General features: G+C 36.2%; 2 protein-coding genes and 1 long non-coding RNA gene across 10 annotated transcripts; all 3 read left to right on the top strand.

Annotated features, from left to right (window-relative positions):
• The first annotated feature begins 1406 nt into the window (after positions 1-1406).
• Positions 1407-5406, top strand: LOC113299493. Of its 2 annotated transcripts, none has more exons than XM_026548514.1 (15): positions 1407-1602; positions 2093-2202; positions 2303-2399; positions 2525-2665; positions 2770-2874; positions 3309-3392; positions 3492-3607; positions 3713-3814; positions 3921-4034; positions 4114-4167; positions 4263-4329; positions 4419-4472; positions 4570-4644; positions 4761-4790; positions 4885-5406. In XM_026548514.1, exons 2-15 carry the CDS (start codon positions 2174-2176, stop codon positions 5008-5010), a joined length of 1194 nt encoding a protein of 397 aa, XP_026404299.1. In that variant the 5' UTR covers positions 1407-1602; positions 2093-2173; the 3' UTR covers positions 5011-5406. The 2 variants fall into 2 exon arrangements, with proteins under 2 accessions (XP_026404299.1, XP_026404298.1); XM_026548513.1 differs by having other exon boundaries at positions 1407-1684.
• A 969-nt stretch (positions 5407-6375) lies between these two features.
• LOC113299491 lies at positions 6376-11842 on the top strand. 7 transcript variants are annotated; one of them, XR_003335000.1, is made up of 6 exons: positions 6376-6613; positions 6717-6766; positions 7045-7533; positions 10443-10578; positions 10688-11151; positions 11269-11840. It is a non-coding gene; the product is annotated as an uncharacterized LOC113299491 (long non-coding RNA). The 7 variants fall into 7 exon arrangements; XR_003335001.1 differs by having other exon boundaries at positions 7045-7520; positions 10688-11842; XR_003334999.1 differs by having other exon boundaries at positions 10688-11842.
• Positions 11843-13830: 1988 nt separating this feature from the next.
• On the top strand, positions 13831-14986 carry LOC113295890 (protein MAIN-LIKE 1-like). Its single transcript, XM_026544224.1, has 2 exons — positions 13831-14141; positions 14246-14986. The coding sequence occupies exons 1-2, from the start codon at positions 13899-13901 to the stop codon at positions 14984-14986; spliced, it is 984 nt and encodes a 327-aa protein (XP_026400009.1). The 5' UTR covers positions 13831-13898.
• The last annotated feature ends 9225 nt before the right edge of the window (positions 14987-24211 follow it).

The following is a 24211-nucleotide window of genomic DNA, read 5'->3' as shown; positions in this document are numbered from 1 at the left end:
GCAGAAGAAACTGTCTTAAAATTGTTTGAACAATTGCTGAAAATAGCCTGCAAAACAATCATAAAACCAAACAAACAAAAATGTTATGTCTGAGTCATGACCATGACGCTCTTTTTAAGACGTTTTGCGGCTCTGCCCAAGATTGTGCAAGCAGTTCTTCCATATCACGTCGTCTCCAGGATAAAACAGCCGAGTAAATTCTCTTTCACAATCACTCTTGCACTTGAGAGTATGTGATACTTGTACACTTCTATTCTTGCTCATAATCAAAATTGTACAAAACAAGTGATAATCGTACACTGGTTTTCTTTCTCTCAAAAATTCTGATTTTTCTTTAAAATTCTAAAACATTAAAGAAAAACTCTCTTTCATTTTTTTCCAACCAAAAATCTGATTTATAGTCAAGGGGTCTTAATAAAGTTTTAATGAAAACATTAATATGGTTTAATATAAACCATTACTCGTGTAAAATGAAACGGTCAAGGAATTTATAACAAAAAGTAAATTGCTTTGATGAAGATCATTAAGACTATTAAAAATAATTTTAATAAAAACTAATAAATGGAAATACATTTTGTTTTAAACATATATTTCCAACATTTTATCTATAAGTAAATTGAATTTACCTCACCATAAGAATCTCCTTAGGACGTTGACTATAATTTTTCGCGCTCTTCAGATCATTTTTTGCTCTCTTTAATAAAAATCTTGGGGAAAATCTGAGGGTTAAAGTTAAAAAAAAAGATTAACAAGCCGCATAGGACATCAACTACATGATGCAATTTGGGACCATGCAATCCCACCTTTCATCAATCAAAATCTCTTAAATGATTCTATAGGAATCAAATTCTCTCGTGTAATAATAGTAATGAAAATGGCTAACAAATAACAACTTCGGGAAATCATAGAGAAAAAACTAAACAGTTATTTTTTCTCTTTGGAACAATATTGTGTGTACAATTAGAATTTACAGTAGCATAACAGTTTTGTTTGAAAATGCTACGGGGAGATGCTACACGATACACACAGCCCCTAGGATCTAGTTATCTACAGTGAAAAGTTATATTGGATTTTTGGTCCACCATTTGATGTGTTGCCCGAGAATTTTCGGGAGAAAATGCTCGGTATACAAATCATTTCCGAATGCTGTGTATTTTGATAAATAAAAGAGCTTTGCTAGACGTATCGAAAATAAGCATCGAGCTGTGCACCGAGTAGAATCACAGAACATAGTGAAGCACTCTGTGCATTGGGATAGGGATGACAGAAATGGGTCCCATTCCTCCTCTCACACGGTGTGACCGCGGTACATTTTATTTGGTTCATCTATACTTCCCGTAAATGAAAACCCTGATGTTATATTGTACGTTTAAATTCAGACATCTCTTTCACAGTTTCACCCTTTCTGCTTCAGTTATTTATTAATTAATTAATACTATGTAGTAGTAGTAGCCTTGTTTAACTCCTCCCTTCATTAACTTTTCTCTCTCTATATTTATCAAAGTAGCTAGATTAGATTTCAAATTCGAATTCTTTTTTAGCCAAAATTTTACTACTTTCTATTCTCTTTAATTCACCAGATAAGAAGAAGAAAATCCAAAGGTAAAAGAAGTTAGTTGCCTAAAGATTCAATATAGTATTTTTGTTTTCTTGATTTCTCTAACTCAGAGAAATTCATATCCAGGTTAGTTGATTAATTCTTGAAGTTATGTTTATTCTTAATTAGTTATATTGTTAACGAACTTAATTAACTACATTTACACAACTGGACTTTAAAATCTTGAAACTTAAACTCTGTTGATTACTTCTATAGTTGATACCATGAATTTCTAAAAGTAAATCGATTTGGTTTTTCTGTAAGTGTGATTTCCTTTTTCATTTATCCGATGTTAATTACACAGTTTTTCATGATTAGCTTAAATGGACTTACTAATGTTTTTTTTTTAGATGTAGTCAACCAATTTTCAGAATGGGGAAGTTTTTGACCAAAAATAGTAGTTTTAAGACGGTTAGATAACTGTAACTGCTAACAGTTTTCAGTTCTGTCTGGTTCTTTAACTAATTCCTCTTTGTCTTGATTTTGTTGTTTCAGCGATGTCATATATAGCAGCAGTAGTGTGCTAAATTATCAAATTTCGGAAAAATAGCAGATCAAGGCAAAAGAGAACATACCATGACTAGATCACGAGGTCTCGGATTCAGGTTGGACAATTTTCAACACTTGATTTTTGTTAATCATTAGTCAATTTCAATCAATTTAAGTATCTTGATGAACTCACCAGTGACTTATGCTATACTGCAGTTCGGTGTTAGCAAAAACAAATGTGACCATGAAGATGACTATTAACGCTTTTGTTGGAGTTATCGTTGGCTTCTTGATAGGATTTTCTGTAAACAAGGTTACAAGACTATTGCTTATTGTTTGCATTCTAGTTTTGATTTTTTAGATTTTGGTTTTAGTTCTCATTCATCGTATTATTTTGCAAGTCAATAATGTTTATACATTACCTTCTATATTGTGCAGTTTGACTCGAGCCTTTTCCATTCCAATAGCCACAATGATGACGCGGTGATTAATAGCTTGTCGCAAAAGCCTTGGTCTTCGGCAGAGTGTGAGAATTTAACTAGCACAGACCTATCTCAAAACTATGGTGCTACCACGAAGGTACTGCTATGTTCGTAAATAATGTGAAAACCTCAAATCGATATGTAATGCTCTTTAATTTTCTATTGAAACCTTAAACTGGTTTCCTTGTGTTTCTTTTGCAGAGATCACTTCCACGAAATCCGCGCGGTACAGAAACACTACCCCCAGGCATTATCGCATCAGAGTCAGACTTATATCTCCGCAGATTGTGGGGTAAACCAACAGAGGTGGGAATCCTACGCTTTATATGAAAGACATCAAACAAGATCAAATTCTACCAATTTGACGTTTGTTTTTGGTTACTTTTTAGCCTTTTAGGTGTCGCAATTTGGCTGTGTCAAATTGTTCATTAGTTACATGCTCTTGGATGAATGAGCACACACTATCCCTTCCTTGCACCCTCAGCTTCTTCAGTATGGATATAGCTGATTGACATTTTTACAACTAGCAAGTTACTTATAATTCATGAATCTCAGATTGACTGTAATTAGTATAAAATGATGTAATTGATTTGTTTGTAGGTACGTGTAAATAGGAGGTGTGAATTACATTGTATATTTGACAGGTATCTGCAGCAAAATAAAGCGGAAGGCTTAATTCGTATTATTGTTTCTTTATGTTGTATTTCTTAATTATAGATTGATCGGTTTGACTCCTGCAGGACTTAACTTTTAAGCAAAAGTATCTTGTAACCTTTACAGTTGGTTACAGACAGAAAGACAATATCGATGCAGCAGTTAAAAAGGTGAAACCGAATCTCTGTTCCTTATTGAGTGTGTTTACCTCATTTTGCAGTCAAGTCTTATATAGTTTGTTCATGAGATTATTTCTCCCTCTCTTACAGTTCTCGGACGAATTTACAATCATGTTGTTTCACTATGATGGCCTTACTACCGAATGGGATGAGTTTGAATGGTCAAAGAGAGCTATCCATGTGAGTGCCCCAAAGCAAACCAAATGGTGAGGATCTATCACTAAAGTCCTCGACCTATTTCGACTTTTCAACTCTGCTTACACATCTTTTCTGAGTATAGCTTCTTATGTGCCTCTGATACTTTGTTCAAGGTGGTATGCAAAGAGGTTCCTGCATCCTGATATTGTGGCACCATATGAGTACATTTTTATTTGGGATGAAGACTTGGGGCTTGAACATTTTAATGCTGATGAGTGAGTTTTTTGGACAGACGAAGATCTTTTGTTTCCTTTCCTGAGAAAATTTAAAGTGTTACAGTATATGAAGTTGAGAGTTCTGTATCTTTGTCGTCAATTATAGGTACATAAAGCTGGCAAGGAAGCATGGACTTGAGATATCACAGCCTGGTTTAGAGAAGACCAAAAAGTTTACATGGCCGATGACAAGGAGAATAGTTGGAGGAGAAGTCCACAAGTACGTAGAAAAGAAATGCTCCCAGTCCTTCTCCCACTTTGTTTGCTTGTAGTGCCTTACGGTTGTTTTTTCTTATCAGAGTAGTAGAAGAGAAACCAGGGGATTGCAAAAATCATTTGCCACCATGTGCAGCGTATGAGAAAACATCTACTTCCATATCATTTCTGCTACCAAAAAATGTCGCCGGGTGTGATTAAATCTCATTAGTTTATTCTATCTTACATGTAGATTTGTTGAGATTCAGGCTCCTGTGTTTTCTCGAGAGGCCTGGCGTTGTGTGTGGCATATGATTCAGGTAGATAATCTACATCAGTTACAAACCTCATCAAATGACTCCTTGAAAACAATATGTGATAAATATCCTATCATCGTTTTTCTCTGTAGAATGATTTAATACATGGATGGGGTATCGATTTTTCTCTTAGGAGATGTGTAGAGGTCAGTAGACCTACTCCGCAAGTTGTTCTTTGTTACTAGTACATTTACTACTTACTCGTGACTGAAATTTCTCATTCCTTTTATCTTTCAAATATAGCCTGCTCATGAGAAAATAGGAGTTGTTGATGCTCAATGGATTATTCATCAAGGTATTCCAACGCTTTGGAATCAGGTAAGAAAAACATGCCATTAGTCTTACGCTTGAACATTTTTAAGCTGTTAAACTCCCTATTAATCATCAAAATTCTTGTGTTCATGAAATGAAAACCTTTTTTTTCCTCCTTACAGGGTAAAGAGAAATTTGGGAAGAAAAAAATGGTACATGTCCAATTTCCTACGTTCCTATGTTCTTTTCTTATTTATGGATCAGTAAGTTCATAAGTGAATGTGAAGTTTATGATTGTAATTTCAGGTAAGACAAAGGTGTGTTAGAGAATGGGGAACATTTGGAAATCGAATGCATGACGCGGAGACGAATTACTGTGAAGCAATCTCTGTCAACCAAAAGGAATCCACAAACAGCTCATCATTAGAATGAAGAATAAGATGACATTGCTGTGTCCGACAATGATGATGACGGCGACAACGTGTACTATGATCCCACATGTTACCAATATCACTGCAATTGATACTTGTGTCTTACCCTCGCTACGTCCTTGGTAACCGTCTTGGCAAAAAGAAACCAGTGCCCATTTGTACTGTAGAGAATTCATAGGGCCCGATTTCATGGTCTTCTAAATAGAAAATCGCCAAATCGGTAACACTTCTTTTGATCATTTTGTTTTTCGTAGGAGCTCACTCTTGGACTTTGGACCGTCCGTTCCTTATTTCCACATAGTTGATTCAGAGGCGTCTTGTTCCTACGTTTATGTGTTCAAGATCGTACATTCGTTTATAATTGGTTGCAAAAAAATCCATACAAAGGTTTGCATCATATATCGAAGTAGCTTGGATTATCCGGAGGTGCCATCTAACATTGCAGTTCAACTGAACGAAGTGCAAAGGTTACCCTAGACATTGTTGGGTGCAATAATCATAAACGGGGAAAATCAAATAATAAAAAGTCATCGATACTTATAGCTTGTTTGGATACAAATTTGCTTAGCAGAAGTCAGAAGCAAAACTATTTTGGTTCACAAAAAGTTGACTTTTCTGCTTGTAGAAGTCATTCTGAAAAATTATTGCCAAATTGACTTCTGACTTTTTGACTTCCAGAAGTCGTAAAGAAACTTCTGAGTGTATATCCAAACAACCTATTATCTCCTTTACAATGGAAGTGGTCGATTTGACGCAGCGGACGAGCTCACATGTCTCCAACAGCAATATGGCGGAGCGGATGCCTCCAGGATAAAATATCCTGCTACATCTACTACTATTATATATATATATATAGTAGATGCTCAATTGTATATCCAAACAACCTAAATGGAAGTGGTCGATTTGACGCGGCCGACGAGCTCCCAGGTCTCCAATAGCAATATGGCAGAGCGGATGCCTCCGGGATAAAATATCCTACTACACCTATACTACTATCATATATAGTAGATGATAAAAATATATAGTAGATGATAATAAAACAATATAAAAATATTTTTTTTTTGGGTCTCTCTAAAATATAGAGAAACTCCTTCTCTTGGATTATATCTATAGGTTAAGAAAAACTTGTTTATCTATCTTACAAAAATAAATGTGTATTTCTTGATCCGACGACTCTGCATAGGCCTTGCAGTCGACGGTTCTCATTCATCTGAAAATGCAAAAGATAAATCGTGGCCTAGGATGAACCCACCTTTTAAGCCTTGATCCGACGTCCCCAATCACTGCTTCACTTATTCTCAGCTCCGTTACAAAACAATTATTAGGGGTTTCATTCCTCCCGCATTTGGTCAAATTTACAGTTTTGACTCGACTTCTTCTCCCTTTAATTTTCAAGCGTTACACAGTGAAGCTCCCATCACCAGCACCATAGTTTCTGCTAATCGATTTCCCATCATACTTTACGAAAAATAAAGATCCCATTAACGGCTCCATTAAGTCTGCTAATCAATCCCTGAAGCTCCCATTACATAAACCTCAAAAGAGGAAGAGGTTATCTTCCAAAGGTTTTCAATTTCTTTTCAGACCACGCTTTCTCACACTCTGTAAGTTTGATTTTGAGCGTTTTTGATATATTAGGTTTTCTTAAAGTTAATGTAGTTGTTATGTTCGATTGATTTTTCTGAAAATTTTGATGTATTTTTGCAGATTTTTGTTGGTGGAGGACATATTGAGAAAAGAACCAGCATCCATCTCAGGTAAATCATCTGGGTTTTATTCATTGTCATCGAATTTGTGTTTTTGAATCTGTGTAATCGAGTAATGTTTCAGCTTTATGATTTTTTTTTGTGGTTTTAGGTTTAATTTGTGGAAAGAATTGATTGGTGCTAATTAATTAGGTTTGTTCTATGGTTTTTAGACGACGATACATTGTTTAGATGCTTTCCTAAGTAGAGAGCATCTTAAGTAAGTGCTAAATTATATGGCTTACCTGAACTTATTCCAGTTCCATTTGCATCTTTTGAGTTGTTTTCAGTAACGGTGGTACTTATTTCCACATTTGGATGAGCTTCAAAAGATTATTAATTGGGTTCAACACTAATTCTAACAAGGTACCTTCCCTGAAAGCATCTGCGGTTTATCATTTGCTCCTGCTGATTTCACCCTTTGAAGTCCTATTTATTCAAGCTTACAACAGACACATTGAGCCTCTATGACAACTGCTCAAATAAAGGAGGGCTTGGCCACACTGATGTGAAGACATCGAGGCTCTATGACTGATGTTGAAAGAGATGAAAAGAGGATTTGCAACCGAGAGCAGCATGCACAACAAGAATATAATCCTCAGCATCGAGTATCTGAAGATTGTAGTTTGTGTTAAATATGTAGAATTCCTTCTCCGAGAATTCTCCTAAGAGATCGTGGGCAGTTGTTGAATGCTCGAAGGCTTCAACTTCGTCACCCTGATTCCTTACTTGAAGCTTTCCTTTAGTTCCTGCTTTGCACTTTGTGGTAAGTTAGTAAGGTAAGTACAATTCTGAGTTTTGCGCAATTTTTTGTTTCTTATTTTTTGGTTTCTTTCAGATGCAGATTTTTTGTGTAGCTCCATCCAAGGTACTGAAATCGTTATTTGTTGTTGTACTGTTTCCAGCAATCCATAGGTTTTGTTTAATATTACACCAGAAGATATGGGAATAAAACGAGTAAGGAGTATGTTGAGCTCATTGTGAAACGGATAATTATGTCAACCCACCTGTTGGCAAAACTACAATCTCATTTGTGCTAATCAGTCCAACCACCACCAATTATAGTTGTCCCCAATGCTTCCATGTTAGTTTCTCCTCTGAACTAGCTTAAACATTTGAATTGTCCGCTAGCGACCAAGAGTCCCTCAATTGCAGTCTAGATAAGCGATAGGCTAATGCACTTGGCTTACTAAAGGAAGAGATGGATATATTGGAGCCTGAAGTTTTCCAGTGCCGGAAATTTCAATAGAAAATAGCCAAGCGACCTCTGGTGACAATTTTGATTAGAACTCATAGAGTGATTTGCATGGATTAGATTATAATCAGAGACCATAAAGTAATAGTTTTCAGGTTAAAGGTATGTGCGACGAGATGTTCTTTTAGGCTATATGGATTCTTTAGGTTCGGTAAATTTTTTTTGCAGTGATGAGCTGAAACAGAAATAATGAAATATCCACTAGTTGTTTAGTCTTATTAAAACCCACTTAGAGAAAACAAACACTCAATGAATCTGTGTTGGCAGAGAATATAGCAGTTAGTGTTATTAGATATGTTTTGCTATAAACTAGATCTTATTGATCGGTTACATAGACAGCTCAAAGTAACATGCAGCGTTTGTAATGTTTATGTAATAAATATGAATAGATTGTGTATCCTTCTACAGTTCAAAGTAATATGATCAAAGTGTGTAGCTTTTGCGTTTTCGCAGTTCGTTGAATTGTTAAATATTCTGTTTGTGCAAACACTACAGTATGAAAGTGCTCGGCCATGGTTGAGCAGAAGTTTCTATAAATTTTGCTCTCTTTAGCTTATACTATTTGAGTTAGGGGACCAATTTGATAATTATGATTTCTACAGGTGACCATCCTATAATATCAAGATCCTTGGAAGAAGATGCCTATATGATTTTGATCCTATTTTTTTTTTAGTTTTGCTTTCCGTTGTTCGCAGTATTACATTTTTAAGCCTGTCTTCCTTGATATTCTGAAGCATTTTTGTGGTTTGCTATTAACAACTCATTTTAATGTTTTTATTATTTTTGTGTGGTACTGATTTTTATGCTAATACTAATTTAGTTGTGTTAGTTACTAAGTTTAATTGCAGCTAACTCAAATGGTTCAAGTTCATTCACGATAGTCCACTATTTCAAATGAATAGAGCATAGATATGAATAAAATTCAGGATATATATATAGTCGGGTTGTCGAGTGAGTAAGACGACCTATCTACAGTTCAGGGGAAAATTTTTGATGCTACTCTATATCCCGTGGAGTAGCCTTTCTGCTCCTGTTACTATGGCACTTCTCTAAAGAAAATGAAGAACTTAGTCATCCTGATATTTCTTATGGAACAACTTTGCAAGTTGTGGATATTTTTTTGGTTGGGGAAAAATCGTCTATTCAAGTAATCACTAGCAGGTGCCATATTGAACTACAAAGATTTCTTTTTCTGTAGTCTGGACGTTGTTTCACTCTGATTTATAAAGTTAGGAGGTCAGAAAAAGTTCGTTTTGTTGATACCCGTCCATCCTTTTCATTTCCTTGAAAGGTATGAAGCTTAAATTTGAACTCTATAGATATTAGTCCATTGTGGAACTCATAAAAATGGTCGATAGTCGAAAAATCATAAAATTGGATATATATAATAACTGGAAGTGAAGTTGATGAGATAAGTTTGAATTGGTCAGTGTACATTGAGTCCTTTTCTTTTAACCTGCTAAAGAAATGAATAAAATGTGGTTTTCCTTTCAATTTGTGTGATATGCTTACAGGGTGTTAGTCCTCAAGGGAGTTGGGGGAGTTGGGTGTAGTTGTGTTTTTTCCCGTTAGTCGTGAGGGAGTTCGAGTGAGTCTCTCAAAATCCCCGTTAGTCGTGGGAGAGTTTAGAAGAGTCTCCCCAACTCCCTAAAAAACCCCGGGGGAGTTTGAAAGAAACTCTTAAACTCTCTGTTAGTGGTAAAAATTAGAATGATATGGAGTTTTTTTTTTTTTGGGAGTTCTGGGGAGTTCTAGGGAGTTTATAGTGTATTTTTGCCTCACTCCAAATCTCTCAAAAAAGTGGAGATTTTGGGAGAGTCTCTCAAACTCCATACACTCAACACACCAAACTCTCTCAAACTCCCTATACTCTCTTACACTCCCTCCAAATTCCCAAGATTCAAAATACATTAAACTCGTGGACTAACCCCTGTTAGTGATAGTATGGATCATTATCTCTTGATGTTATGCAATTTTTTGTTATTAAGATTCTCATAATCTTGGAGAATACATGAGTTATGACAACCCAAACAAGGAAGTTTGTGGTTAACATGGTTTTGTATAAGGAGCATTTTGACCATAAGTTTTTAATTTTATGTGTTGTTACTTTGAAGAACTATGAACATGATCCTACATTTTGAAAATTGGGCCATTGATGTTTTTCACCCGGAAGTGCAAATGTTCGAAGGTCCATGTACACACTACGTCAAAATGGCAGTTTCGGGACAAATACTTGCGTTACTATAAATTTAAGGGTTGGAAGCGGAAATATCCGTGCCAAAGATGGCGTACCAAAATGACAGTTTTTTTCTTCTCTGGATTCATCATTGATAACCAAATTATGCACATAATTTGAAAATTAATGGTCTTTTTAGTTCTTTTATCTTAGTAATAACTTAATAGCTGCCCTGACTTTCTATTGGGATAATGCAGGTTGGTTCAGCTTTTAGGGGGTGACTAGAAAGCGTCATTACAGCCGGAAGGCATGGAACAAACACAATGGTTGCTCTGAAGAGGATCAATAAAGAAGGAATCCATTCCACAGCCACCGACTCACCGTAAATCGTTGGTGAGTGCCTTTCCCTTGGCTGGTGACATTCCTCAATATAGTTTCACTAATACAAATTTTCTTCTAATTTGTACATACATGTAAGCATATTCTTAAATTTCTATTACAGATTGGTCCGATGGGTTGCAGTTTAGCGTAAGGTTCTGTGGATATACGATTATTACTCTGTGTTATCTTTTAGGCTTCATCCAGGTTGGTTCCTTTATTAATTCACAGAAATAGACTATGGAAAAAGAAAAAAATAACACTTCTGTTTTTGTGGCTTAATTTCTTGAGGTTTTTTACCTGAAATACCAACTGGGTGATTGCTTATATACCAATTTGTTTCGTCTTGCTTGACACGGGTGATCTTTGTAGCCACTGGCATCTGAAACCCCTGATATGTTTAACATTTCTAATTAGCTCATAGCTCATCATATTGCCTGTACTTCTATTTTGGATATAATGTTGTGTCTCTAAGTATGCCTGTACTTCAATGTACCTCACCATTCGGCATTCGGAGTGGAGAGAACTGAAAGACCAACAAGTGTAACATGTCAAAGGGACCCAATGTACCATGCATAGGGGCAATCAGTGAGTATCTAGGAGTCGAGTTGAGGACTCCTGCCTACACAGTATTATTAGTTGTCCTTCAAATACTTTGAAGGAACAAAGACATAAGTGCGGATTCATATGAAGTTTTTGTTGCAGGTCCAAGGAGTATTGCTGGTCGTTCAAAATGTTGAGCAAATAAAGTTTAAGACTCACAAACTACTTGCATTGTGTCGATTACGTTTGCGGAGTAAAAACTATCATGAAACGGCAACCAACTAACATTTGGATTCCTACATGGATTTGAATCTTGATTATTCTTAGTAGATCAACTTTAGCCAGGTGGGTCTCTTTGGAAGGCATGGGAATCTTCTTTGTTTTGAACGATTTTTCTAGGGATCATGGTTTTTTTGGGGGACCATGGTCCTATTAGGCCACCTACCCTACAATTTTAAGGGATGTCCTAAAATCATGAGATTACTAATTTGGCCCTTACCCTAATTAAAATTAATCCTAACTTAATAACTGTCTCTAATTTAATCTAAAACAAAACCTAATTCAAAACCTAAACTAAACCTAGCCGCACCCAAAAAAAGGAAAAAAAGAAAACAGTTTTGAGGAGAAAACTATTCTCCCTCTTGTTCTTCTCTTCTTCCCCATTTCAACGTCATCTTCATCGATTAATCGCCGATTCATAAAATTTTCATCGTCGATTAATCAATCGACTATAAGAATGGTTCTTCGAAAGAAAACCAAAAGACTCCCAGGAACAGGTCCCTCATTAGGACATCTAGCAAATCAGCCAAGTGATTTTGAGATTCATAAAGAAGTGGAAGAGCCAAGTGAATCCATAATCCAGTATAATAGACGCAGTAAGAAGCCTGATTCTTCCATGGGACCGATTCGCAGGTATTTCCCGAGAAACCCATTTCTTTTAATTTGATTTTCATCGATTCAATTGATTAGAAATCATCAAAATAGGGTTCAAATTGAAGTTACAGTGTTTAGTTCGGTTAGAGCGTCTTTTATTGTTGCCCTAGTTTATTAACCGAACTCCATGAAACGAAGAACACGAAGAACAGTTCGGTTTTATAGGATTGAAAACTAGGTTACCGAACTCGTGAGTTCGGTTGTTTCGCAAAAAAATTTGTTGAACTGCCATGTAACCGAACTATAGCCATATTACCAAAAATAGGAAAAAAATCCATGTAACCGAACTGTTTGATTTTTCCCAAAATTTCTAGTACCCACACTACCGAACTCTAGCACCTTTGTTCGGCTGTTTCGCATAAATGTTTAAAACTTCCATGTAACCGAACTGTACCCTTATTACAAAAAAAGAAAATTGGCCATGTAACCGAACTGTTCTTTTTTTCCCTATATGTACCCATATAACCGAACTTGTTCCAATATGTTCGGTTTGTTCGCAAAAAACTTTGACAAACCGAACTCTTGGCTATTTACATATATATGTGGAGTTCGGTTTTCTCAAAAAAATAATTGAGTAACCGAACTCTATCCTGGAACACGATTTTTTTTTCTTGAGTTGTTTTTTTTTTCGTGAATTATTCCTTATTTCTTTTGTTTTTTTGTTTAGTGGCAAAGGTAAGAAATCTAACCAACCATTACCGGAAGATTTGAGAACTCCCACGCCAAGAGGCCCAAAACACTTAGGTGTCGATAAGCGTGGTACCAAAAATGCTAAGTATGGAGGTGGGTCATTACCGGGTGTTGTCATCCAAGATGGTGTCAATAGAGATAATGTCGACAACGTAATCCAACAAGTTAATGAAGAGATCGTGGAAGAGATGAGCAGTCAAGAACATAATCAAGGTGGAGAAGATGAACTAGCTCAAGGAGGAGGAAATGAGGGTGGCGATGATGAGGGTGAAAAAGATGAGGAAGGTGGAGACAAGGATGGAGATAAGGATGATGATGAATCAGAGGAGGGCTCGGATGAAGAGGAAGAAGAAGAGGAACAAGCAGACATAGTGGTAAAGAGACCTAGAAAGACGCCTAAAAAGCCTTGTGCTGGATATTCGTACATTCCTCATAAGGATTTGTGTTTGCCGCCAAAGAATCCAACATATGGTACTCCAAGAGATGGCGGGGAGGTATTGATGCGCTACAAAAACTCATGGGCTGCCAAGATCTTTGCAACAAAGGTATGGTTCAATCTTAACCATCAAGATTTAGATTTCTCAGTCATTTTATTATATTTTGACATATATTGTTCTTTTCTATATATATTAGTATATAAGATATGATGTTGTTTTTTTAGGATCATAAAAATGTTGTTCGTGTTTTGAAACGTCAAAAGAACAAGGTATGGAATATAGAAAATGAGTGTGGTGAGGTCTGCCTGGCGGTATTTGATTGTGTACTATGGAACGGGAAAATTTGATGTTGTCACTGTTACTGCATTTGCCGAGAGGGCTTATCCAGAAACGGATACCTTTCATCTACCTTTTGGTGATATGACAATAACTCCGGATGATTGTTTTAGAATCACAGCCCTACCAATTACAGGAACAAGTGTTCGAGATGGCTACGATCCCTCGATGAGTTATGAAGTTCTTGAAAAACTAGTCGAAAGGTGTCTAGGATGGAGCGATAAAAAGGCACAATGTGAGTTTAGGCGAGCTAACAAAGAGCCTAAGGAAGGTGATGAGTATAATGAGTTTGAGGAAGACCGCACGTACAAGAAGAAATTTAAAAAGATCAAGCTCAAAACCTTGTTTGATGAGTTTTCAGGGACGAAAGACTTGGTTGCTCAAGGAAAGTTGGTGATGACAGAGGAGAAGACTAAGCACCATGTGATTGCTTATTTTTTATATCAACTTGGAACCATCTTCTTCCCTGACACTTCAGGCCACGTGGTAAATGCTCATTACCTCCAGCTATTGGACCCCTTGGATGAGGTGAACAACTACTCTTGGGGCATTGCGGTTCTTTCATTCGTTCAAGTGGAACTCAGAAAAGCTTCGAGGCTTAGGAGTCTATATTTTGGAGGCTTATACACCCTTGTTCAGGTACCCCGTTAAATTATCGTTTGTGTGTTTGAATATATAAGTGAATGAATGTGTATTGTTACTAATCATATTGCGAATGTATTATTTTTTGCCTCTTCTCATAGGTTTGGGTGTACGACCACTTCCCTAAACTGCAATTATCTAATGCTCGCACTCCTTGGCCTTTTGGGAAGCCTACAGCTGGTAAATATGAATTTTTGAACTCACATGAACAGAATAAGGGAAAAAAGGTGTTGGAGTTGAGGGAGACATTGGATAAGTTAACAGTGGAAGATGTGGTTTTCCATCCTTACAGCATTGCATCAGATGAAGACGAGGAGGATATTGATGTTATTGATTTCTCACCTGTTGCGGGTTATAATGAACCGTTGTTTCATCATGGGGGTTGTACAATGTATAATCCTCGAAGAGTACTTAGACAACTTTCTTGTGTCCAAAGTGTCCCACAAGTGGAAAACTTCAAGGTAAAGAAGGCCGGAACTAAGAACAGCGAGAAGAATTTCATCCCCAAATACGATCCTGCTCCATCAGTGGACCACTGGAAGAACTTTGGGGATTATCTTGTTCCATTCGAAGAGTTACAAGATTCGTTTGATGAGCCAAATGCCACTGACGATGGATATATGGAATGGTATGAACATTTTTCTCATCCTCGTGTAATAAACAATGTCCAACAAGCCCGTGCTGATAAAGCAAAAGCGACGGTAATGGAGAAAGAGGCTCAGAAGATTATGAAGCCTACCCCTATGTGTGGTGATGAGGCCTTGATCTTGTGGAATTCGGCGATAAGATATTTACTCTTATTTTTGTTTTTCATATTTCTTTCACTTGACTCGCCCTTTTGAATAATATTCCTTCCCCTTTTCTTCGAATCTTCTTGGTACTTCGCCGCGGTATGCTCATGACCACAAGGTTCTCTAGTAAAAGGGGTCATTTCACTTGCCTTCTTAGCCAACACCTTTGCATATTCTCTAACTTCTTTTTTTGTTTCTTTGGTTTTTGGCCTACCTTTGCCCTTGCCTTTATCCGGTTCTTGCACATTCTCCGAAGTATGCGGAAAACGATTGGCCGCATGTCAACCCAAAAGATTTTCCTTTCGAGTTTGTTCATGTTCCGGTACATTTCGATAACCGCTCTTCCCATTTCATTGTCACCAAACTCTTCACCGACATCGCCCTTTGGAGGAGGGACAAAACTTAATTGTTGCCAATGTGGATCAATATTGCTTAAAGGGATTATGCCATGTTCATACTTAGATATCATGTGGCGACAAGGGAGTCCCATAGACTTCATCATGTTGCAAACACACACCTCGTCCGGCTTGGTTCCCCATATGTCAATCAAATTCACCTCAACCATTAACCTCTTGATGCAAGCATGTGAAACATTATAGTGGAGTCCCTTAAGCAACCGAAGGTCCGCCATTTTCTTGATGTTACCATCTTTGTGTACTTCATGATGCGGCTTTTTTGGAACTTCTCTTTAATTCTCTCAATATCGCATTTGAAGTAACTCTCCATTGTGTTAAACACAACCACAAAATTATCGACACATCCAAAGAGATTTTTCTTCAACCGGTGGTGAGCCGATTCTACCAAACTTGTCGCTTGATTCCCAAAGTGTTTATAGTTGTTGGTAAAAGCATAAACGAAGCGCTCTTTGTGCGGTTCCAACCATTGCTCCACCACATACGTTATTATATCCTCCGGATATTCGGGGCTAGACCAATGTTCTATAAATTCGGCAAGATTTAGATAATACTCTTCTTCGGTGAGAGACCAAGTCAATGCCTCCCATTCCCCGGAGAAGGCAACCCATTTAGTGTGATTTATGGCGTATTGTTTATCGAATTCCTCTTTTGCATCCGCTTGTTCATCTTCCGGTAGCTTACTAATCTCTTCCAATCCTTTCCTCTTAGGTGGACAAAGTTGAGGCTTGCACCTATTCATCACATTGCACCATATATGAAATGTACAAAGCATATTATGTGCTAATGGGAAGACTTTCTCTATTGCGTTCATCAATGCTACGTCATTGTCCGTCATGATAACCCCGGGGATCTCATCATCTCGGTAGATCGCCTTCACTTGTTGTAGCGCCCAAGTGTAACTTGGTTCTTGCTCGTCCTTTAGAAAACAAAAAGCAACGGTAAACGGTAACTTCGTCGACGTACGACCAACAATGTTCAACAACGGCATCTCGTATTTGTTTGTCTTGTAAGCGCAATCCATTATAAGAACTTCATGGAATGAATGAGCCAATTGAACACTCTTCGGATGGGCAATGAAGAGATGAGTTATTTCTTCTTCCGGACCTACCTTCTTTTGAACCGCGTAGCCTTTCTCTTGAGCCAAAAAAAATAATTGTTGCATTACTTTTCTATCCTTCCATTCATTCATTTTAATCGTCTCAATTGCATTGTAAATGGTGTACAAAGATGATACGTTACCCGGGTTATCTTGCTTTAATAAGCGAAGCATTATGGAAGGTGGAATACACAATTTCCTATACTCGGCTATTTTTTCCATTTCTCGAGGAGTGAGCCTTGCGGCCATTGCATGCCCTTCAAGATCATCCGGACGAGGGTGGTTATGACGACCTACCACCTTATCCATAGCTAGAAACCATTTCGTCGTTAATTTGCTCTTGCTAAATACTAGCTTGAACGGACATTTGATTTTCTTTGAGCACGTTGTGTTCTTCCTCGTCGTCTTTCCTTTATACTCATAACCCTTCCTCTTGTGACTAACATCGGGATCTCCACTTCTCTCACAAACCATTTCAAAACGAGTGTTGCTTTATTTTCCATTCAAAACCAAGACGCAATTGACTCTCTTGGAATGTTCTCTATCCCAATTCTTCGCATCAATAGGTAAGTCAAATACCAACTCATTTGCATAGTGAGTAGATGTATCTTCGAACAACATACCAATCGAAGAAGGTTGATCATGCATTGGTATAGGTTGTGATTCCATCTACAAGAAATGTAACAACATCAATGCAATCACAAATAAGTTCGGTCACATAATAATTTTATCGGGGAAACCGAACTCGTTGTTCGGTTGGTTAAGCAAGTTGCAAAGCAACCGAACAAATAAAAGGAACCGAGTTCGGTAACATGTGAATTTTATCGCAACAACCGAACTAATAAAAGGAACAGAGTACGGTTACTTTGTATTTTATGTAGATAACCGAACTAGACACTGGAACTTCAGATTTTTTTTGTTTGTTAAGTTCGATTGGTTATGCTGTTAGGTTCAAGTTTGCGAAACAACCAAACTTATTAAACATAGTTCGGTTAGATAGTTGGTACATGTCGTTTGCGAACCAACCGAACTGTATACACTTAGTTAAACTTTATTTTTACGTAAAGTTCGGTTAGTTGCGAACCAACCGAACATAACACTGCATCTCAGAACTTCCATTAATGTGGAGTTCGGTAACCTGCGTGTTTGGATAAAGTAATCGAACTACATCTTCAAATGAGTTCGGTATTCATCTCACAAGGCAACCGAACTACACCTTCAGAACAGTTCGGTTACATGTTCTTCATATAATGTAACCGAACTGTGCAAAATCCAGTTCAAAAATTTACATTTTTGGGGAAGTTTTTACCAATTCAACATACATTATCTAAGTTTGGAGCATACCTGTTCATCCAAATACTCTTCCTCGGGTTGTGGTTGATAAAATTCATCATTTTCATCTTGAGTTTCATTTTGGGGAAGAATACAATCACCATCTAAGAAATAAGCCAAATCCGGATCATTTTGAAGATTAACAAATATTCTAGGAGAGGATGGAGATGAAGAATCAGATGAGTTTTCATCACTTGAATACTCAAAGGGGGTGAATTGGAATTTTTTTTTATTTTCCATGTTTTTCTCCTTCATCTTCTGTAACTCTACTCCCACAATAATTCTACTCAACTAATAATAAACCCATCTTTTAATTTAATCTCACTAATTGTTTTTAACTAAATCATTTCACTAATCATAACCTAAATTAATTAAGAAGGTAGATTAGGTATTAAATAAATAACTAGATATGGGGTAATCTAGAATTACTTCTAATATCTTTACCAAAAATAAAACCATGGTCCCCATAAAAATCATGATCCCCAAAAAAAATCGTTCTTTGTTTTGGCGAATTTGGATCTAGACGTTCCAACATTTTTTTCTTTCAACTGGGCTCTGTTCATTGCATGTCAAAGAAATATTAAAGGCAATAATTGCATGACAAAATGGTGTGACTATTTGCAAAACATCTAAAGCAGGGAAACCACTGAACAATGGTAAGTAGGGAGAAAATAGTCCATAGACTGTTTAACAATGCCATGGCGAAGGAAGATGTTATCTGACTAATCGAGTAACTGGAATTGCCCCATTATAGTAGACAACCACGTAACACTGAATATGGTTACTGCGATTTTACTTCAAATGTCTTTGGATTTTTTTGGCTATAGTGTTTTGGTTTATCCGTTAATTATAAATGGAGGTGTTCGATGTTGAGCCACCACAAAATGTACAAGCGGCAACTTTTGACCACTGTTTGCATTGAGACTATTTATTTATTTTTCATGGTCGATTAAATTTATCGACCGATAATTGTCGACAGGAACACCTTCTTGGGCTATTACTATGTATTTTGTGAATAACATATCAGAGATTGAGTTTGGAGTTTGAAGTGCGCAAAATGCCATTCTATGTAACCATTTCTAGGCACTTTTGTAAGAATCACTACACCCTAACAGATATTGATGATCCATTTAAACTGGCCACCATATCTTCAACAAGAAGAAAATATATGGATGTACCCTATCTGCAAAAAGGAAAAATCATACACCTCTACTCTAAGAAACTATAATCCGACCGTTACGGCACGGATCATACCCTAATCTATATTATAAGGGACAATCAGTTTTTCTACATCGAACCGGATATTTTAACAGACGGTGAAGATCGAACCAGATATTTTGGGGAGATAAAAGACGGTGAAGATCGAACCAGATATTTTGGGGAGATAAAAGACGGTGAAGATCGAACCAGATATTTTAACACCCAACTTACGCTCGACCTAACTCTTTCCACGTCTTATCTAACTCTTTCCACGTCTTATTCTTCTCATTACAGTTCACATTCAACTCCATGCGTTTCAAACTGTTTCCGATTATCTCACCCATAAATGTGAGGCGTTACACTTCAGAAACCAATGTAAAACTAAATCTATGAATCGAAGAACATAGACAAGGATCACTCAATTGGATTTTTCATATTGAATCTCTGGTAGATGCATAAATAAGATTTCTTTCTACTTAGCCTATTTCATCTACTTCTTTTGGTGATTGGATTAGAGTTTGTTTTAACCAGCTTATTTCATTTCGTTGTTCAAAATTTAGGTTGATGGATTTGGTGGAAGTTACGCTCAGGATTATTCCCGCAGTAACAGGTTCTTTAGGGTTTGGATTTTCTTATGATTAAATGTTGCCTCTATTTTCTTTCTGATCTGTCATTTTGACATCTTTTACTCAATGAGTGACGATTTTGTCTGCTTTAAAATTGGGGAAGCAATTGTTGTGGCTACAATACATCCGGCGTTGTAACTCATTCAATAGAACAACAATAATAACTTAAAGGAAAATTTCTTGTTTGGTCCTAAGCCCATAAGGTTATTTATAGTAGGGTCCAACCAGAATTTTCTTTTATCTGAAGGTCCACAATTAATTAAAACATGGAAATGACCACAATACCCTGACTACCAAACGTGTGTGTCTACATGCTCATTATATCGAGTACATATCTGCTACACTGTTTATGAAATTCGAGTACATATCCGCTACACTGCTTACATAATTTGAGTACATATCTGCTACACTGCTTACAGGTTAAAAAAAACAGGATCTCTCTAGTGCTCCACTCCCATTGGACCACTTCCTCCAAAAAGCGCCAACACTCTTAACATCAGACATATTGAACCTGTAAATGTGACCAAAATGTAACAATTAAAACACAACAACAATCCATATATGAATAACAGAACAAAAATGAACAGTACAAGTAATATGACAACATCAAGATTAATACTACCTAACGATGATTCAGTTTTATTTTGGTATTCCATATATGTGCTGACAAAATCATAAGAATTAACTGGCTAAAATCTATGTATAAAACAGATTCAAAGAGCAACTTTTCCAGTATTCAATATATGTACTGTTAATTCACTGTCTAAAACAACTCCATGAAGAAAAATAACTAAATCGAGAGTCTTATTTCAGTATCACATATATGTACTTATGGACGAAACAACAACAAGTGATAAAACTAAGAATAAAACATAATCAAAAAGCAGTTTGTATCAGTATGCCACATATGTACTGCTGATTCATGAACTAAAAAACAACTGCATGGAATGAATCTATAAAAAAACAGAATCGGAAGAGTATTATTTCAGTATGGAAGATATGTACTTATGGATTAAACAACAACAAGTGATAAAAGTAAGAATAAAACAGAATCAAAAGTAGTTTGTATTAGTATGCGACATATGTACTGCTAGATAATACCCCTGAAACAATAAACAAGCATGATTTTCTTAGAAAATAAAGAACGAAAATAACAAGAAAATCAAATTGAGAGTTCAAATAAGCTAAAAACGTCATAATCTAATCAAAAAATCGAATAATTACGATTAAGATTCATACAAACAGTACGTCATATACAAACTGATGGTTGATACACAAGCAAAACATATAGATGCATAGTAAACACAGAAAATCAGTACGTCATATACGTACTGATGGTTAATACACAAAACCAAACAGAAACAAAACCAAAAGCCAACAATATGAAACTAAAATATCAGATCTCCAAATGAAACGAACGTAAAACTTGATTTTATAACTAGATCTGGACTATTTTCATCAAAAACCACTAGTACATCATATACGTATTGATGATTAATACACAAAAGCAAATTAAAAACAAACCAAATACCAACAAAATGAAACTAAAAAATCAGATATACTAATGAAATGAACCTAAAACATGATTATGTATCTTGATCTGAAGTATTTTTATAAAAATTGAAGTAAAAAAATTAACGAATCAAGAATAAAGATCGTAAACACACATAAAACCGAGTTCAATTCCTATTTCCGTAACCCAAAAATCTTAAGTCTTAATTTCTCTCCAAGGAATCAAGAGATATATGTACTGCTGAATCATACAAATTAAGTGATGAATCCATGAGTAAAACAAAATCAAAGCCGATCTAAAACCTAATAAATTAATAAAAAACTGTAAATCATCAAAATCAGTTTATAAAGCTAGGTTTTTGTCACAACTGCAGATATGTACTGTTGGTTCATACACAAAAATGAACTGAAAAAAATCTAGAACCAATAAAATGAAACTGATATAATCAAATCTACTGACGAAATGAACAAAAAAGGTGATCATCCGTCTAGATCTGAACTATTTTATAAAAAAATAAACAATCAAGCATAGAGATCAAAACATAATCAAACATCCATAAAACTATTAGATACTAGAAACCCTAAGATAAACATTACTAGAAGAAAATTGATTAAAAAAAAGCCTAGACTAACATCAACAGTAAGAAAATCAACTTACCAAAAACTTCATATAAATAATCGAGCTTGGATTCGCGGATCGATCTATATCTTGCAAAAATCTTCATGGGATTATCTCTTCTCTGATAGACAAAACGGAGGAGAACGAAAAAAAGAAGAAGATTTTCTCTACTAGCAGCGAGAGGAAAGAGAAAAAAAAAACGAATCTAGAAAAAAAATGGTTCATCTAAAGTTTATATTCTATTACACTAGGGGGTATTTTGGAGATATCAAAAAAAGTACATGACTTTCTCACACGTATATGGACATGGAGTTAAACTTTTTGGTCCAATTTCTTTTTTTATTTAAATCTTTGGACCTCCGGTTACTGGGCTTTAGTGGATGGACCTGCCACTAACTAAGACTACTATATTAGTACCTATTGGTAATTCCTACTGACTTAAAAGCAATCGAAATTATCACGGTCATTAGGTAAAAGATTGATTTAGAAGTAAATTTACTATCTTTTCTTTCAAGTTCAATTTCATTTCATACTGAATCTATGACTAATTGAGTTTTTTTTTTCTTCTTTTGGTTGCCAAATATCTTCTGCTTTCCCAGTTCCCCATTTTGCCTACTCTGCCAATCCAAATAGTAAGATTTTCAGCCTAATCCAAGTCTTGGATGTTGAGATTATTGAGAAAGCATTAAACATGGTTATTTATAGTTAGTGCAATGTTCAGGAACACAAATCCTTCTAAAGGTGGCCAAGAGTCGTCATTGTTATTGTAAAAAGACATGGGATTGCAGATTGTAATAATAATTAAGGAAGATATTACTCATTCATCGTTATCAGTAGTAGCAATTATGTGATTTTACACAAGAAGATATTCGAATAAAAACAGTGAGTATTTTGAGCTCATTGTCAAACTTGCATATAATTTTGTCAAAGTGTTTGGTAATCTGCTATCTGCTAGATTTTCAGTTCACATCAAAGATGCAACTGATGGTCAGTCATCTCTTATATCCATTTCATGCGCAAAAGACTTGCAGCAAACAATACAACAAATAACAGTGGCCATTACGTGAACCAAGATGGCTGAAGCAATGCCAAGGTAATTGAGTAGTATTGCTATGTCTGGGGATTTATGCAAAATTTTTTTTTTTTAGGTTTACAAATAAGGTTTTGTGTTATTGAATAGAATGATGGTACTATATTTGATCTACAGTATTATCCAACTTTTCCATGATTGTTAAGCAGCTGCACGCAAGGATATCTCACCACCATTGTTGTTTTTTATGCTTCTTGCATTTAGCTGAGTATGGCTTTCACATTCTTCACAACCCCAACTTGGATGGTCCCCAAATAAATTTCATACATCCTAAAATTTCTGAAGATGTTTTAGAGATCCGGTCACACACAAATCATAGTCCAGATTTCGTTTTCTGTATTAATGATAAAGATGTAGGCGCAATACTTTGCTTGGTGAAATAATAACACATTAGTTACAAGGCAGTTGGTTACAGCATTGAGGTCACATTAGTTGGGAGTCGGATTTTGCTTGGGTTCTCTCTAAACCAATCGGACAGAGAGCACATGACTGAAACGATTGAATGAGGTAGTTTGCTTAATTGCAACTGTAGATACTCTGTGTCAAGATCGTATCAGCGGTTTCTTCCATGGATGGTGCCACACTATGCAGGGAGGTTCCTCTATATTTTTGTTGGCATGGGATTCAATCTCGAGTTTATAAAGATGTGTACCTATTTGAATATGAAAGCTAACAGTCCGTGTTTAACTCTCACATTTTAACGGCATACAAAAGTTGGAGTTTTTGGCTTGAGCATGAAGTATCCCAATTTTAGTTTTTGGCATACTTTGCTTGGTGAAATAATAACACATTAGTTATAAGGCAGTTGGTTACAGCATGGAGGTCACATTAGTTGGGAGTCGGATTTTGCTTGGGTTCTCTCTAAACCAATCGGACAGAGAGCACATGACTGAAACGATTGAATGAAGAAGATTTAAGGTAGTTTGCTTAATTGCAACTGTAGATACTCTGTGTCAAGATCGTATCAGCGGTTTCTTCCATGGATGGTGCCACACTATGCAGGGAGGTTCCTCTATATTTTTGTTGGCATGGGATTCTATCTCGAGTTTATAAAGATGTGTACCTATTTGAATATGAAAGCTAACAGTCCGTGTTTAACTCTCACATTTTAACGGCATACAAAAGTTTGAGTTTTTGGCTTGAGCATGAAGTATCCCAATTTTAGTTTATATGACTTCTGTTTCTCTGCAACTGTTTTGAAGGGTGTCAGCAGTTCATGAGGTGATGATTGCTCCTCAAGGCCTTCCAGTAAATATGCCAATGATAGGCTTATCCATTCTCACCCCTTGGTCCGTTCAAGGGGGCATTTTTGAGGTTCTTATGGATTTCATCACTAAGTTCCATGAACTTCTTACGTTCTTGCACGGAAGGAAATGGATGAAAAC

The sequence above is a fragment of the Papaver somniferum genome, chromosome 7 (assembly GCF_003573695.1).
Source record: "Papaver somniferum cultivar HN1 chromosome 7, ASM357369v1, whole genome shotgun sequence".
Taxonomy (NCBI): domain Eukaryota; kingdom Viridiplantae; phylum Streptophyta; class Magnoliopsida; order Ranunculales; family Papaveraceae; genus Papaver; species Papaver somniferum.
The sequence above is the reverse complement of the archived record's forward strand: the minus strand, read 5'-3'. Positions and strand labels throughout refer to the sequence as shown.